Below are 18,102 nucleotides of genomic sequence, written 5' to 3'. Positions count from 1 at the left end.
GCCACTGATCCCTTTTCCCCTTTTCTGTTTATTGGTTTCACCTGTGTTTGTTGTGCGGGATTGTTCGATGTACATGTGTACACGTCTGTGTGTCATGGTTTTCTCATGTGTTTGGGTTTTTTGCTGGACTGTTTTAGTCCCCCGTGTTTGGGGCAGTTGTTTTGGTTGGCGTATGTTCACCGTTGTGGTGCATTAAAAGTTAGCATTACCCTGAACGCTCTGCTTCCTGCACCTGACTTCTCACCTACTACACCCTGGGCGTTACAATTTTGAATGCAGTGTTACATTTTKAAGGAGATGTGAGGCATTTTGCATTTTGTGTGTGCAGTTTTGGGAATTGTGTGTAGAGTTTTGAAAAAAGGAGACAGTTTTGAAAACGTGTGTAAGCAGTTGGAAAAAACTGTAAGCAGGTTACTTTGGCGTTCTTGGGAACAGGGACAATGGTGGTCAGCTTGAAACATGTTGGGATTACMGACTGGGACGTGCTTTGAACTTGTTGTGAAACGCAGATTGGCTAATGGCAAACAAGCTGCGTCAACCATGAACTAAAACTACAGCTTTCATGCTTGTAAACATATTATAGTGTTCAAAAACCATATTAATAGATTTATCTTTGTATAGATAATGCTGTGTTACATTTATCTGCCGGAAATTCTGTTATCGAGGTAATTTCCTTAGTAGTTGACGTCAGAGTTAAGCATGTGGGAGAAGAAAGAGCTCAGGGATGATAGACGTTAGTAATTATAAATTGGAGGGACGTTCAACTGGATTTTTCACAGTCATAAGTGGTAAATACCACCTTCCCACTTGGTTATGAATGCAGCATTTGGCTCTTGAAACGCTTCTTTACAGTCTGKCAGTCTGGCATTTCTGTGAAAAGTAAACATTTAAGGCGCCTATAATCACCTCCAGTTGAGATTCATATGTTGATTTTCCCTCAAGACATTTGTAAGTTATTGCTTTCAAGGAAGTAGCTAATGCTATTTACTCTTCTGTGAACCTGTCCCCTCTGCCTGTCCTACATCTGGCTGCTGCTTATGTCATCATTCCATTGGAAACTGGTAAATAATGATTGAATTGCCCTCCTCTTGCTCTCACAGGTTACATTGTGACAATTGTCTGCACTCTGAGACATGTTGACTCATTATACCTCTAGACTTTCACGCGCAACATTATTCCAATGATCAAACAAGATTTCACGCTTTTTCCTGTTGATTTGAACCTATTTATGTTCAAATTCCTGACATGCCTCAGGTGTTTGCTCATTAACTTTTTGTCCCAAGTGTGTGTGTGTGTGTGTGTGTGTGTGTGTGTGTGTGTGTGTGTGTGTGTGTGTGTGTGTGTGTGTGCTGTGTGTGTGTGTGTGTGTGTGTGTGTGTGTGTGTGTGTGTGTGTGTGTGTGAGAGAGAGCGAGAGATAGTTGACAGTTACGGCCAGCAATGTGTGACCTGCATCCAAAATTCTGGCCTCCATCTCGTGCTGAATTTCATGTGCTGAAAATGAACCATTGTAGCCTTCATTTGTGTGTAAATGGTAATACCGTAACTGTACAAAGCCAGGTTAGAGACAGTTTAATGCCTCTTCAGTTGAATGTGTCTTCAGAAACATTATTTTACCAAATTTGTGAAAAATATTTTTCTCTCATCATAAATGCACAGCTAGTTTCATTCTGGTTTGTGTGGGCTTTGTATAAGCCAGTGTTCTATGGTGGCATCTTTGCTGTGGTGTGCTGTGCAGTGTGGTCGGTCAGGTGCTCTGTGGGAAGAATTTAGTGAGCCATTAGCAATGTTGTTAGCACATGAGGGGTCACATGTAGTGCAGTTGAACAATCTCACCACCAACGTAAGGCAACTCAAATGGTAAGATCTGTCAGATCTGTCAGCTACATACATATATCCCATTGAATGCACCTTGTGTAAAAAAGAACATGTGGCTTCTATTTTAATAACCCCTTTTCTCTGTAAAATGAGAACTTCCAAGTATAAAGGATTTAAGGATGCAGAGGCCTACTCATACCACTACCTGTGTCCATACATAACTGAAGAATTTGTTGATTTGTTTTTTAACCTTATTTGAGTATTTAGTGAGTTGCATGCATGTTATTTTGTTTTATGGTGTTTTAGTACATTCTGTATTTTGCTTTATTGTATTGGAAGAATTGTACTCACTCAACCTTTAAACCTTTGAGCATGCTGTAACAAAACAAGGGAGTAGCACGAGGTTCCAAGAAGGATTTGATCCCAGTACCCTAGGGTCCAGAGCCAGACACGTTACCACTGCTCCTAGAAAGCTAGCTCCCTTAGGATAATCGTGCTTATCAATCCCAGGGTCATTACAATACTATGTTTTCCCACACAAACCAAGGTTATGGTATTTTCATTGTGACCGGTGTTCTCATCCATTGAGACCTTTGTATTTCTACCCCATTAGCTCAATAATGTCTCAGGCTTGTTTGACTGAAACGCTCTGGAATGCAGAAGAAGGACAATGAGCTTCCACAGTAATATAGAGCAAGCACGAGTGTTTCCCAGCGTGTGTGGACTGCTACGAGCGTAGATACTTTGACTTGGTATGAGGCTTAGGGCACTGAAAGGAGGATATGGGGAAAGAGAGGAGTAAAAGGATGCTATTGATTTGCCATCCCCACACACTCATCTTGTGACCCCCATGCACACACAGCTGTAAGGTCGGACGTCAGGGCAGGCATGCATGACTACAGCTGAGAGAATTCTTCCAGGCCTTCACATAAGGAACAGACATTACATACAGTACAGWAAATTACATTTGTTTAAAGTCTCTGTCAGAATATGATGGATGGTGGTCATATTTAAAACGCGATATTGATGAGAAAAGTTATTAACTGAAGTGAAGTTAGATTAAGTGACATTAAAGCATATGGTATAATGCTGGAGTCATGGAATCTGGCGGAGATTATTGGGACACACCCATTGATTCAATTTCCTAAAGAGAGGCCTTTGACCTTTGCAAACTCCATATGCTAGGACAACATCAGCAAAAAAACAGCCAGCCTGCTCAGTGCTCACAGGCTGTAGCAAAAAGCATGCTCCAGCACTCAGGTAACGTGTGCAATAGGCCCCTCAGTTGCTGTGTATCCTCAGACAACACTCCAACACACTCATCATCCTTACTTTGTGAGGCTATTGCTTTTTTTCACACCACAACCACTAGGCCACTAATTCCAGAAGGTTCCCACTCTGATGAAAATGGGAAACCTAACGTTCTGTACTTGTTAGAGAAAATAATATGTCCAAAATCTGATAATTTCTTCAGTTCTTCAAAATAAATGTAAGTGTTTTATGCGTCATCTTTATCCAGTGGGAAGATGGCATTACTGATGATTTTTTTAAATGCATTCTGGCATGTGGAAATATGTTTTCTGGGTGGATGGTATCACTAAGTTAAGGTTAATCCCTTTAGCTACTGTAATTATCCAATTAAACATGTGAAAACATAATAGCATTGCTAACAAAGTGTGTGTCTGTCTATTCACACAGTTGATTAGAGTGGGAGGGGCTGGTTTGTAGACTTCCTATGATGTCAGAGGTGAGAGGCAAGTTTATGGTAATTTATGGTCCAAGACTCTTTTATAGGGAATCGGACATCCTACCACAAATCTCTCCGGGTGGTGTGTTGTTGGGTTTTAAAGACTAGGACGAGGGTTAGGAACTGGGCAAAGAAGGACACACACAACCACGCACAATGAAGACTGTACTGATAGTACTAGTGTTGGCTCTCTTGTCAGCAGCTTTAGGAGCAAGTGAGTATATGGATTATTTTCTGCATGAAAATATCTACTTGATATATATCTACTTGATAAATATCTGTTTCTCCATCCCATCTTTCTTGAATTATGTGCAGTGTTGGAGGAGAGATGGGGCTGAGGTGGGACGGATTGAAATAATGGAAGAGATTATCACTGAGCCTTGCTAAGTACTCACTGAGTAATTAGAAATAATGTAGAATGTTCACAGCTTTCCAGCTGCGTGTGAAAGGACATTTGTGCTAACAATCCCCTTTAGTAGTGAAATGTTTGTGTTGTTCTATATTTCCCCAAATATCATCTAATTGCATTTTTTGTATTCCATAAACTCGTACATTTGACTAATCAATACGTACAATATAACTTGTCTGATGATCCGTCAATCATCATGTTATTAATAAGAAACAATAATTAATTGTATAGTTGTTTACACACTAATGGAACTTGGACAAGCTCAACTAATGTAATTATTCAGTAATAGTGAATAACAGTGGTCTCTCTCATATCATTCAGTTCTGTAATATCTTCAACTTAGTTTGAATGGTTTCTTTTATTCTCAGGGTCTGTGTAGAAACCTGAGCTCTAAAGCCGGAATTTTAGAACACTGTAGGATTAATAATAATCTATGCATTACTCCTCTATACACTGCATATATACTCTACATATATCTGCATATAGTAAAGCGTTTCAATACCTGGTGAATTTACAGAACTACCAGTGTCTGAAATGACAACATTTTCAAAGAGTATACAAGTACAATCTTCTAAGTAACAACATAATTTGTGCAAATCAGTTCAAATTTAAAGTGTGGAGAATTTCATAATGAAGATCCTGAGTAAACGCACACTAAGTTTTGACATGAGCTCATCATACAGTTCATTTTGGTATCACATATTACCAAACAATTTGGTAAAACATTATCTGCACTCCAAGCCCTAAAACTCTAATGTGTATCCTGGAGTTTCAATAGTAAGGTGAACACTTTATCTCAGCTATCAACAATAAAATAGATTAACTAAATTTTTCCAAGAGGGAACATCAGTACTAATGTTGGAATTTCACTGTCAATCATGCAGTTCAAAGTGTATTATTTTTATCTAAGTTTATCTAGCAATCTAGCAATGTGTTGCATCTGATGGATATCAAACCAAATCACAAACTGTAATTAACTTGGTAACTTGGTAGGAGATACTGGTGTTTTCATCAGAAATCAGTTTGAAGTGTGACGATCTGATTAATGACTGCACACGATAATGATATTATGGCTTGTCATTATGAATTAGATCTTTTGGAATTTGCATTCCTGAGGTTGTTGAAGCTGAGTGTGACTGTACAGTATCATATGGGGAATACAAGGGGCTCACAATAACGGAAGATAATGTAGGTGTTGAGGTTTCCTAAATCCTTAACAAACTCGTGCACACACGCACACGCACGCACACACACACACACACATACACACACACAGGAACAACAGTAGGAGAATAAGGCCGCCCTGATGTCTGAGCACCACAGAGGCTCCCCTCATTCCAGCAGTTGGGATTACAGCTGCCTGCGCTCAGCTGACAGTCACATGAAAGGGATTGAGGGGGATTGCAGGGGCCGTGTGACTCACACCACCTGGAACCCCCACCTCGCTCCCTCCTCCCCCTTCCACAACCATCAAAGAAATACCTGAACTACTCACCACCGCTATCTACATGTCAAACAATTATTTTTGTCCTTCTTTCAGTAAAATGTTGGTAAATGTCTTTGTCCACACCCCATCATACGCCCATATCCCAAACTGTAGTGTTATGATAATAACTTTTCCTCTACCCAGGGTAGGCAACAGGGCAGAGAACACTTCCCCGTATAATCATGTGGTCATAAAATAGAATAGCCACGGCTGTATTTCAGTAAGGAAGGGTCAGATACTGTAGATTTGGAGATAAATAGATTTTAGAACAGTAGAAATTGTCAACATTTTCAATAAGCATTTGAGTCGGTCTGAGTAGTAGATCTTCGCATGACATTCACAAAAGACATTATAAAAGTAAATGCTATTTAATTAGCCTGGTAGGTAATGAGTTCTGGGTGCCAGGATCCTGATCCTGACCAATGTCTAGACAAAGTCCTAATAAAAGAGCATTTTCAACCTCAGATTTACGTTTAGATTTAGTACTGCAGTGATCAACTGGTCTTACAAACAGATTTTCCGGTAGCGTTTTTGCTGATACCTAATGGCAATACCTCACCATACCTACTGGAGATGCTAAATAACTGATAAAATCTCAATAATATGATTCATATGAATGGATAACATGTCATGTAGTAGTAGAAGTTCACTATGTCAAAGTGTGATCAACAAAAACAATTAGGAGAACGAGAGGAAAATTACCCTAAAACTTAAACACTTTTCTTTTTACAGAGCCTAAAACACGTTTTACACGCTACCGCTCATGGAACTCAGGGATATATCCAGTGTGGAAGGATGGGGACTCCCGATACAGAGACTGTTGGACTGGTGGGTTCTCACTTTATTGCACTTTTTTATAGATCAATCACTTAATATAGAAACATTAACTACTTTCTATTGATGTATTTATCACTTTCTGTCATCAGGTGGAGAAGTTACATTCGATGTGAAAAATGATGCACCCACCCTGACTGGCGCAAAGGCAACCTTTAACATCGACCTTCGCTTCCCATCAAACCAGACAGTGCTTCCTGATGGACAGGTGGTGTGGGCGCGTAACTGCACTGTCAATGGTGAGCTCTTCTTCCAAATTCAACCACTATACCATACCCCACTGATCCCACAGTTTTTTTGTTGGTCCTATAGGCATACAGTCTTTCTCTAGTGTCCCTAACCTTTTATGTTGAACTGGGTGTCATGTTCCTCTGCTACAGGAACACAGTACCGTCAAGGCCAGGCTGTGTATCCCGACCAGGTTTCTGGTCCTTCAGGAGAGTACAGCGGAGTCTTCCCTGATGGCACCCCCTTCAATGGGACAGCAGACAGGAAACCACACTACGTGTTTGTGTGGAAGACATGGGGTAAGGACAGCTCTTTCATTTACAGACATTCATGTGAGAAAATGCTAATACAATAACACAATGATTTCTGGTATTTACAAAGCTGTGCACAGTGTGCACTGTGAAATAATTCCTTTCATAAGAGGGTTGAAAGGACTAATGAAGCAGCTAATGTTCTTGGGAGTTTTGTCAACACAAGATTTGATCATCAGGCTGTTCATTTTTATAAGCGCTGCTGGTTTTTCTAACTACTAACACCACTGCTTTGTATCCCAGGACGTTACTGGCAGGTGGCGGATGGGACCTCCTCCTCTCTCACCATCGGCACGGACAATGTGCCCCTGGGCTCTTACAACATGGAGGTAGTCATCTACCACTACCGTGGCAAGGACAAGTTCATCCCTCTGGGCTATGCCTCCACAACCTTCTCCATCACAGGTGGGTAGCTGGAACCAGGGTTTAAGTGCACAAAATCTTATTTAAACCAACATTCAATCAACCCTAATTTGACTTCAATTGATAATTTGAAATAATTTGAATTCACAGCATTGATGTCACGATGTGACATATTTTGCCTTTGCTTTGTGCCTCCCCAGACCAGATCCCCTTCACAGTGTCGCTGACTCAAATTAACGATGTGAACGAGGCTGACCAGAGCTTCATCCAGAATCGGGCCATTGCCTTTAGCATCAGCCTCCACGACCCCAGCCAGTACCTCAGCGCCTCAGACGTCACCTTTAACTGGGACTTTGGTGACAACAGTGGCACCCTCATCTCCAGGGAGCACCAGGTCACACATACATACCTCAACACCGGCACATACAGGCCTCAGGTGGTCCTGATGGCAAGCATCCCCAATGGCTGTGACACACCTGCAGACCCCACCGCTGCCAGCCCCACTGGTGAGAGACATCGATTTTCTATTTTACAGCGAATCCATTTATTGGGTCCAATCTTCCCTTTACAAAAGTCAATGCATATTCAGTGTATATAACAGTCATAACTGTTGCCTTTCTTCTTGTGTTTTCAACCAGTGATGCCTATGGATCCCTCCGGTGCTCCTGCCGTTGTTGTGGTGGTCTCTACCCCAAGGGCAGCTCCAGCTGACATCGCCCTGGATGTGCCTGCCTCTGACGTTGCCCCTGCTGAGGCTGCAGACACAGATGCAGCTGACGCCGATGCCGCAGACACAGATGCAGCTGCAGCCGAAAACCCAGCCATAGCTGAAAGCACAGACACAGCCGCAGCCGAAACTGCAGTCGAAGCCGGTGCCACAGCTGAAGCAGAACCCACAGCTGACGACGCAGCCGCAGCCGCAGAGGGAGTCGAGGTGGTTGCCTCAGTAGCAGATGATCCAGCCGTCATCCCAGCAACAGAGGACCCTGCCTCTGTCCCTGCAGTAGAAGCCGATGCCACAGCAGAAGGCACGGCTGCTGCAGCCATTGAGGTCCCTGCCCCTGTGCCAGCTGTGGAGGGAGCCACAGCTGCCTCCGTCACCCCAGCAACTGAAGAGGCTACTGTTGATGCTGATGCAGTTGCAGCTGCCGAAACAGCAGTGGTAGAGGCGACGGCTGCAGATATGCCCGCCATCAACGCTGCTGCTTCAGTTGCTCCAGTTGCAGAGGGAGAAGAGTCCACAGTGGACCTGCCGGCCACAGTCCTCCCAGAGGTCCCAGCTGTAGCCACCGTTACACCCGTGGAGGAGGCAACCGTAGCTGCCGATGCTGAGGTGGTGGCTGAGGTTGCGGCTGCAACAGAGGTGGCCCAGGTCGAGACGGTGGCCCCTACTGCTAACGTCATTGTTCTTGCCGCCACGGAGGCTGCAGCTGTGGTGGAGGTGGTGCCAGCTGAACTTGCTCTTGAGGCCGAGGCAGAGCTAGAAGCAGAGGTCGTAGAGACAGTGAATGAGGTTGCAGCTGATGCCACTGCAGGTAATCAGTTACTTAGTTACTTAGTCATTCTGTATACAATCAAAAACATGATTTGAGCCATTTCATAATATTATTAACTTACTGTATTTTTGTTCCTCTTCAGCACCAGCAGCAGTGACTGCTCCAGTGGAGAGTGAGGTAGCAGCAGAGGCTGAGATAGAGGCAGACACAGAGACACAGGTGGCTCTTGTTGTGGCTAAAAGACAGGCTCCTGAACTTACAGCGGCTGACAACTGTATGATATACCGCTACGGCTCCTTCTCGACCGCCGTGGACGTTGTCCGTAAGTCCACATATGTCCAGATACTGTAAATGTACAGTATTTTCAATACAGTCACAGTTGAGATGTAAAATGCAGGTGATGGTTGCTGATAATGATCTCTCAACCGATCTCATTTCTCAGAGGGTATTGAGAGTGTGGAGATCACCCAGGTGGCCAACGTGGTGTCTCTGGCCACTGAGGTTGTGCAGAATGCTGTGGACCTGACCATCACCTGCCAGGGGAGGTGAGTAGCCAACTAGCAGTGGAAACAGGACCCAAGGGACCGTGCACATTCCTATTGAAATTAGTATTTTGAACATTGCCATCACCTGCACTTTATATTTCCACCTTTTCTTTACATATTACATAGCCTGCCCAATGAAGTGTGCACCATCATCTCGGACGCAGACTGCATCACGCCTGTGGAGACCATCTGTAACAACGTGACACCCTCCCCAGATTGTCAGATGATCATTCGCCAGTTCTTCAACGACTCTGGAGTGTTCTGCATCAACGTGTCCCTGACCAATGATGTTAGTCTGGCTGTGGCCAGTGCTAAAGTTAGTGTGACTGTGGGTGAGTGAAATTAACGAACCTGTACATATAACTTTATGAACTGTAAAATCCTTTTCATTTGACATTTCACTGATCGTGGAGTGTACCATACCTTCCTCGAAATGTGTTGTGGTTGCAGGCTCCAACTCCTCCCCAACAGGCACTGTGGCCGCGGTTCTGGGTGTCATGGTCCTTGTCTCTGTTGCTGGTGCCATTGCTTTGACCTACAAGTGAGTGAAAGACAGTTCTAACCACCGTACAAGTCAACAAAGTCACACACTTCCTGGTTTCTCCAAATTGATAATTGATTTATGATCCACAAAAACTATTTGACACATAGTGGTCCACTGAAGATAATTCCACATTATATCCCATGCCATTTCTATCTAAATAAATTATTCATTTTGAAATATTATGTGCGGTTTTATACAATATAATGCACATCTTATTTTTTATTTTTTAACTGTAGCATGAATGGCAGCTAACTTGTGTTTTTCAACCAGGCGGTTTAACCAATACCGTCCACTGAGGGAGGACTCAACTGGCGGCAGCATGGGAAGCTCTGGAAACACGTCTGTGCCGATGCTGCTGTGGAACCTTCTGAGCCGACAGTCACCAGGAGAAAGRAGCCCACTGCTTCAGGGAAGGGTGGTGTGAAAACTCATAACCATCTGCACTGATAAAGCACACACTCATGCATGCATGTTAACACTTAAATATCACTCAGACACACACAGCCACCCTAATGCAGAGACAAAATGCAACAAGAACAAGCAGTTGTATTCTGTATCGTTACACTGAAAGTAACTTTAATAAAAAGTATAATGTTTTAGAAATGTATACATTTTCAACACAGAACAAAAAAGAAACCCCAAAAGCCTAAATAAATGTGTTTGTTTCTCCCGTTGCATCACTTGTGACAAAATATTATATTTATTTTGACCCACATACTTTTTTATTTAAGAAAAGAAAAACTGATGAACGTTTACAAAAATGTAGCAATTTATGCTGTGCTTTTTCTGTTATTACTCACTCTTCCTTAGAATGTAATCATAACAATGAATGACTGCCTCTTGTAACCTTCCAACACATACATTTTCTTTGTTAACTGGTCTAATTTGAATTGCCCAAAAAATCACAGCACTGTGATATAACATATATAATGTCACCCCAAAAATAAGCATTAAAATGTAAATTATGTAAGAATCTTCAACTACCGGTATACCTTCACATTTTCCTAGTCCTATCTAAGCTTGCATTCTTGCTTTTGTCCTCCATGCCCTTACTAAACTAGTACTGATTTTCCTGTCCATAGATCAAGAAATGTAAGCGCGTTGAGTGGTTTATTATTGATGTGAGTCTTGAAGTCTATTCAGAATTGAACTGTTTTGGGTGTTATCGTTACATTGCCACGAATTAAGAGGAGGAACCCATTCCTGAAGCAGAACAGAGGTTTGGCCACAGGGTGGCATGGTAAAAGTACTGTAGCATTGAAAGGAATTGAGTGAAGTCTAAGGAAAATAGAGGTATTGAAGGAAAGTCCATGCAAATTATAGGGCTCTAATTGTCACCACAATCAATACTCAATACTAAAGCTGTCTCTTCTTATTGTAAACCAGTTGATGTCGGAAGTAAGATATGATTTACATGATTAAATATAAAGAACAAGCTATTGCTTTTACGTTATGTATTTCAGATAAAAATGTATATAAAAAGAACCATGGGGAAAATGCAATGATGTGTCGGTTTGAGATAAATAAAAAGAAAGGCACAACTCTATTGCATTAAAATGTTCATTTTATTTAGTTTTGATTCTGTTGACATTTCTCAGAATGCTGCATGAAATATTTTGTTAAGCTGCTGGAAAAGAGCATAACGTTGTTGCAAGTTTTTAAAAATTGCCAAATATATGCATATAAATTGTGTGCGATTTTATATGCATATAAATTGCCTATGTGTAATTACACAAACAGATAGTTGTAGAACTATATAACAATATGTACATACATGGTTATTACACTGCAATAATAATAATWATTATTTATTCTTGGGAAATACTGTGATAAGTCCTGGTGAGTGAAGCTGATGAAGATCCATTGAATTTCGTTGAAAATTTTTAAAAAATTAAGTAATTTATTATATATCAAAGTCAGAAGAGGACAGAAAGTTGCAGTGTAAAACTGTAAAAAGTAAAACCATTGCATCACCATAACATTCCCTGAACACAACTACAGCACATTTCCTGCACATTTCCTTTCCTTTTCGGTGCAAACGGACATCATGGCATTTCCATTTTAGTCACTTAGCAGACTCTATTTTCCAGAGCATTTAGGGCTAAATGCCTTGCTCAAAGGCACATTGACACATTTTCTTTCACCTGGTCGCTCTTAATCGCTAGGCTACCTGCCGCCCAATCTATGATGTGTGACAGTGCTTGCTAGCAATTTCCAACACTAATAAGGAAAGCTGAGCCATATTAACTTGTAACCAGTGATAAGCTTGCTTGTGATTTGACTAGGGCGAATTAATTCACTTTAATACTCCTCTCCCTCCTCCTCTCCCTCAATGGAGTCGACGCCCACCTCTTCATAATCTTTCTCCAGGGCAGCCATGTCCTCCCTGGCCTCAGAGAACTCTCCCTCCTCCATACCCTCACCTACGTACCAGTGCACAAAAGCACGCTTGGCGTACATCAGATCAAACTTGTGGTCAAGACGGGCCCAGGCCTCTGCCACTGCAGTGGTGTTGCTAAGCATGCACACTGCCCTCTGGACCTTGGCCAGATCTCCACCAGGTACCACAGTTGGGGGCTGGTAGTTGATACCAACCTTGAAACCAGTTGGRCACCAGTCTACAAACTGGATGGAGCGTTTTGTTTTGATGGTGGCAATGGCAGCATTGACATCTTTGGGCACAACGTCGCCACGGTACAGCAGACAGCAGGCCATGTACTTGCCGTGACGTGGGTCACATTTCACYATCTGATTWSMTGGCTCAAARCARGCRTTTGTKATCTCWGAMACAGWSAGCTGCTCATGGTAAGCCTTMTCTGCCGAGATCACTGGGGCATAGGTGGCCAGGGGGAAGTGGATWCGGGGGTAGGGCACCAAGTTGGTCTGGAACTCTGTCAGATCAACATTGAGGGCACCATCRAATCRGAGGGAAGCAGTGATGGAGGACACAATCTGACTGATCAACCTGTTAAGATTAGTGTAGGAGGGACGCTCKATATCAAGGTTCCTACGGCAGATGTCATAGATGGCCTCATTGTCTACCATGAAAGCACAATCAGAGTGCTCCAGGGTGGTGTGGGTGGTCAGGATGGCGTTGTAGGGCTCAACAACGGCTGTGGACACCTGAGGAGCTGGATAAATGGAGAACTCAAGCTTGGACTTCTTGCCGTAGTCAACAGACAAGCGCTCCATCAACAGGGAGGTGAAACCAGAACCGGTGCCACCTCCGAAGCTGTGGAAGACCAGGAAGCCCTGGAGGCCAGTGCACTGGTCAGCCTAGAGAGAGAGGGAGGAGAGATGTTTCAGATCATTATGGTTGTATAACAACAATAAATAACAGGCTGTACGATAAGGCATCACTAGATTTTCTTGGAGATTCTCACCAGTTTTGCAAATCCTGTCCAGAACCATGTCAATGATCTCTTTGCTGATGGTGTAATGCCCACGGGCGTAGTTGTTGGCTGCATCCTCCTTCCCAGTGATCAGCTGCTCAGGGTGGAAGAGCTGGCGGTAAGTTCCAGAACGCACCTCATCTGGANGCGCTCCATCAACAGGGAGGTGAAACCAGAACCGGTGCCACCTCCGAAGCTGTGGAAGACCAGGAAGCCCTGGAGGCCAGTGCACTGGTCAGCCTGGAGAGAGAGGGAGGAGAGATGTTTCAGATCATTATGGTTGGATAAAGATAGAGAATGTACAGAGATGTAGAGTGTATGTTAATAAGAGTTGTCACCAGTTTGCGGGTCCTGTCCAGAACCAAGTCAATAATCTCTTTGCCGACGGTGTAATGCCCACGGGCGTAGTTGTTGGCTGCATCCTCCTTCCCAGTGATCAGCTGCTCAGGGTGGAAGAGCTGGCGGTAAGTTCCAGAACGCACCTCATCTGGAGAAATAAATACTTGTTAGCTTTTCCCAAGACTAAGGAGATAGACCAATGTTAACAGAACGTCATTGTTTCAAGACAAAGTGATCTTACCGATGACAGTGGGCTCCAGATCTACAAACACAGCCCTGGGGACGTGCTTGCCAGCTCCAGTCTCACTGAAGAAGGTGTTGAAGGAGTCGTCTCCTCCTCCAATGGTCTTGTCACTGGGCATCTGACCGTCCGGCTGGATCCCGTGCTCCAGACAGTAGAGCTCCCAGCAGGCATTGCCAATCTGGACGCCAGCCTGACCCACGTGGATGGAGATACACTCACGCTGGAGAAAGAGGAGAGAGAGCAATTGAATTGAATCCCACTGCACACAATCAAGGTAAATGTTAATGATGTCACCAAAGCGTTCTCATGTGCATTTATAGCATCAAAATAGTATACACTCTCCATAATGTCTAATCCAATGCAAATTAGATTCTTGCAATCTTTTCATTTAGTATATTACTAATTTATTAGGATCCCCATTAGCTTTTGCTAAAGCAGCAGCTACTCTTCCTGAAGGGTGAACTGAAATTCAGAAGGTTGCATTTTCCCGCACTGCAGCTATTCCACACAATCATCCCCACTGTTCTGAGAGCAGAAATGGCATTGAGAAAGTGGGAAAAATAGGAATTGTGCCATTTAGAGGTACCGCCCTGAGACTGAAGTCTGCAGGAGAGAGGATCAAAAGCTGCAGCATGGGCTGAACCATGACGAATCACGCAACCATCCCCCCTCCTCCCTCACACTCCTCCCCTTCCCTTCCTCTCTCCAGCTACACCCTACTGTTCCCAAGGGATTTTCTTGCATAATTCCGTTGCTAAGCAACTGGGCACTGGCAGGAAACCGTTTGTGGTTTTGCACAAGAGGGGGTGGTTTGTGCACTTTCCATAAAAAAATTATGATTTAGATTTGTCTATAATGTGCATACACCCAGGGACACTCAACAGCTATGGCGCTCTATAATATCTATAGGTCATTGTACAGAACTACCTGCAGATATTTTCACCAACCCTAGGGCTATTTGATTTTGCTCTCTAGGGCAAATCACTCACATCTCATGTTGCAAAATGGAATACACTACAGATTCTACAGTGCATAGATTTAACAGTAATGCCATTATAGAAATAGTAGCCTTTATGTGCAGCGAGTACACTTCAACCGGCGACTGTTATATCAAATTTGCTTCTCTCTGGTTGGAAAGAAGCTGCCTGGAGAGCTAATCTAAACATGAACATGGAAAGACCAGGGTGCAGCTGGCTACAATGGCCTATACACAAATCCATCTGAAAAAGACCACCTCAGAGAAAGATCTTAACCCTTAGCCTCCCCCTATCAGGTGTCCTTCTGGAGACCATATGCACCAGCAGAAATTAAGGATGAAATAGCTCCCCACCAGCCCCCATTGATGAACTAATAAGGTTCACCATGTTATTTTCCTATATAGGCTACTTCCCTCCGAAAATAAAGAGTTAGATCATTTTAAATGGCCATTGGAACGTCAATATTGATTAAACTGTTCCACAGTAACTGTAATAGTTTGGTAACGTTGGTTTGTTTCTAGAACTGTTCGGTACATTTTATCAATGTGATCCCCTTTCTGCTTATTTCATTCACCTTGCCTTGTATCGCTTTAAGGCTAATGTATGCGCACCATTTGGAATTTGATGGAGAGGCCAACAGAATGTGTAAACGTCCACCGGTGCCTTCTAGTCAAAATCAAATTAACGCATCAAATGTACATAGAGTAGTTTATAGCATACCGCATATTATAGACTATAGCCTAACATTGATGGCTATAGTACTAGATATTAAACTACCAGAATGTGTCAAAATGCTAACTATCAGAATAAATCTCTTCTCAACGTAATAGTCTACATTTTAAGGTGGGCGCGCCTCACACGATCATGAAAACGCAGTCAATCAAGGCGGCAGAGGTTTGGTTGATGAGATCTGGAATGTTCTTCTATCCCAGGTTCGATAACGCCTTTTTTTATATTCGGTAGTCAAACTTGAACTTGATAGTATTTTATAATAGCAAATTATATTCAAATGACAATTAAGGCTAAGATAATTTGTCTGTATCGTCCTCGGTCCGTAGCCCGCCAAAGGTAACTGGAATCAATTCACGTCAATCACCCGAGCTTTCATTTTCACAAAGCACAATGTAACGAATTTTTCAATTGAATCGACATGAGCACCGTCACTATATGAATTTGTAATAAACATACAACTGAAAATAAGGTTCTATAGGCAATAGTGTGTTTCTTCGACAGTTTGAAGCATATCCTATCATATTATGGTGGTCAAATACATCAGTGACCACTTATTTCAGCCACAATATGAAAATCCAGCCACAATATGAATGTAGCCATATACTCTATGAAACAAAATGTTAGGCTATGTAACGACATTGATGGAGTAGATGAGTAGCTAGCACCACCATGAGTAAAATGAGAGATGAACACACAACATAAATAAATAAACAGACTACTTTCTAAATGTAAACTGTACTCACCATTTTTACTGATGGATATGAGTTTTAGAGAAATATCTAAAAAATAAATAAAGTTTAAATAATGTTCTCTTCGGTTGAGAGAGAAGTTACTTTATCCGACAGTTAAGAGTCGATGTAGTAACTGATCTTAAACACCGTGGCGCGCTAGTATTTGTAGAATCGCAAGGGGGCTGAGCCAGCAACATTAATAAATTAGGAAGAGGAGAGGATCTCGACAGCGTGCCTAGGCATGAGGCCTATGGTGAGAGAGATGCAAGCAGCAGGCAGCCTTGGAAAACAGTGCATTGGTCCTGTTTGTTGTTTTCACAAGATTTTGCCACATCATTTATTGCAGTGAAAGGAGTGCCATTTGGAGTATGGTCAACATATACAGTACCTTCAGAAAGTATTCACCATTTTTTACTTTTTCCACAGTTTGTTGTGTTACAGCTTTAATTTAAAATTGATTAAATAGAGATTTTTTGGTCACTGGCCAACACACAATACCACATAATGTCAAAGTGGAATTATGTTTTGGGAATTTTTACAAATTAATACACAAATGTAAGCTGAAATGTCTTGAGTCAATAAGTATCCATCCCCTTTGTAATGACATGTCTAAATAAGTTGCATGGACTCACTCCCTCATCTCTATACAATTATCTGTAAGGTCCCTGAGTTGAGCAGTGAATTTCAAACACAGATTCAACCACAAAGACCAGGGAGGTTTTTCAATGCCTCACAAAGAAGGGCACCTGTTGGTAGATGGGTAAAAATACATTGAATATCCATTTGAGTGTGGTGAAATTATTAATTACACTTTGGTTGGTGTATCAATACACCCAGTCACTACAAAGATACAGGCATCCTTCCTAACTCAGTTGCCGGAGTGGGAGGCCAATGGTGACTTTAAAACAGTTACAGAGTTTAACGGCTGTGATAGAAGAAAACTGATAATGGATCAACAACATTGTAGTTACTCCTCAAGACTAACCCAATTGACAGAGTAAAAAGAAGTAAGCCTGTCCAGAATAAAAATATTCCAAAACATGCATCCTGTTTGCAACAAGGCACTAAAGCAGTACTGCAAAAAATGTGGCAGTGCAATTCACTTTTTGTCCTGAATACAAAGTGTTATGTTTGGGGCAAATCCAATACAAGACATTACTGAGTACCGCTCTCCATATTTTAAAGCATAGTGGTGGCTGCATCATGTTATGGGTATGCTTGTAATTGTTAAGGACTGGGGAGTTTTTGGGGGGTAAAACATAAATGAAATAGAGCTAAGCACAGGCAAAATCCTAGAGGAAAACCTGGTTCAGTCTGCTTTCCAACAGACACTGGGAGATGAATGCACCTTTCAGCAGGACAATAACCTAAAACACAAGGCTAAATCTTCACTGAAGTTGCTTACGAAGAAGACAGTGAATGTTCCTGAGTGGCCAAGTTACAGTTTTGACTTAAATCTACTTGAAAATCTATGGCAATACCAGAAAATGGCTGTCTAGCAATGATCAACAACCAATTTGCCAAGAGCTTTGAGGAGCTTAATGGGCAAATGTTGGATAATCAAGGTACCCAGAAAAACTCACAGCTGTAATCGCTACCAAAGGTGCTTCTACAAAGTATTGACTCGGGTGTGTGAACAAATGTATTTAAAATGTATTTCATTTTCAATACATTTGCAAAAAATGATAAAAACATGTTTTCACTTTGTCATTACTGTATAGTGTGTAGTGTGTAGATGGGTGAGGGGGAAAAGCAATTACATATATTTTGATTTCAGGCTGTAACACAATGCTGAATGAAAGAAATCATATTTCTCCACTCCTGTTCCCAATACAAAATAAATATTTGTTGTATAATTTTACTGCAAGAAATGCATAATACTGCAGGAGTTATTATTATATAGTTAT

At 42.2% G+C, this 18,102-nt stretch overlaps 2 protein-coding genes across 2 annotated transcripts; one reads left to right on the top strand and one right to left on the bottom strand.

Annotated features, from left to right (window-relative positions):
• The first annotated feature begins 3,626 nt into the window (after positions 1 to 3,626).
• On the top strand, positions 3,627 to 11,324 carry pmela (premelanosome protein a). The gene is made up of 12 exons (XM_023996792.2): positions 3,627 to 3,778; positions 6,192 to 6,287; positions 6,386 to 6,532; positions 6,674 to 6,820; positions 7,076 to 7,237; positions 7,396 to 7,701; positions 7,834 to 8,730; positions 8,834 to 9,013; positions 9,134 to 9,236; positions 9,363 to 9,568; positions 9,687 to 9,777; positions 10,051 to 11,324. The coding sequence occupies exons 1-12, from the start codon at positions 3,721 to 3,723 to the stop codon at positions 10,202 to 10,204; spliced, it is 2,547 nt and encodes an 848-aa protein (XP_023852560.1). The 5' UTR covers positions 3,627 to 3,720; the 3' UTR covers positions 10,205 to 11,324.
• Positions 11,325 to 11,326: 2 nt separating this feature from the next.
• LOC111970204 (tubulin alpha chain-like) lies at positions 11,327 to 16,327 on the bottom strand. Its single transcript, XM_070445636.1, has 4 exons — positions 16,208 to 16,327; positions 13,753 to 13,975; positions 13,511 to 13,659; positions 11,327 to 13,056 (listed from the first exon to the last, which is right to left on the bottom strand). The coding sequence occupies exons 1-4, from the start codon at positions 16,208 to 16,210 to the stop codon at positions 12,082 to 12,084; spliced, it is 1,350 nt and encodes a 449-aa protein (XP_070301737.1). The 5' UTR covers positions 16,211 to 16,327; the 3' UTR covers positions 11,327 to 12,081.
• Between the last annotated feature and the right edge of the window lie 1,775 nt (positions 16,328 to 18,102).

The sequence above is a fragment of the Salvelinus sp. IW2-2015 genome, linkage group LG11 (assembly GCF_002910315.2).
Source record: "Salvelinus sp. IW2-2015 linkage group LG11, ASM291031v2, whole genome shotgun sequence".
NCBI lineage: Eukaryota > Metazoa > Chordata > Actinopteri > Salmoniformes > Salmonidae > Salvelinus > Salvelinus sp. IW2-2015.
Note: the sequence above shows the minus strand (reverse complement) of the source record. Positions and strands in the feature narration are given on the sequence as shown.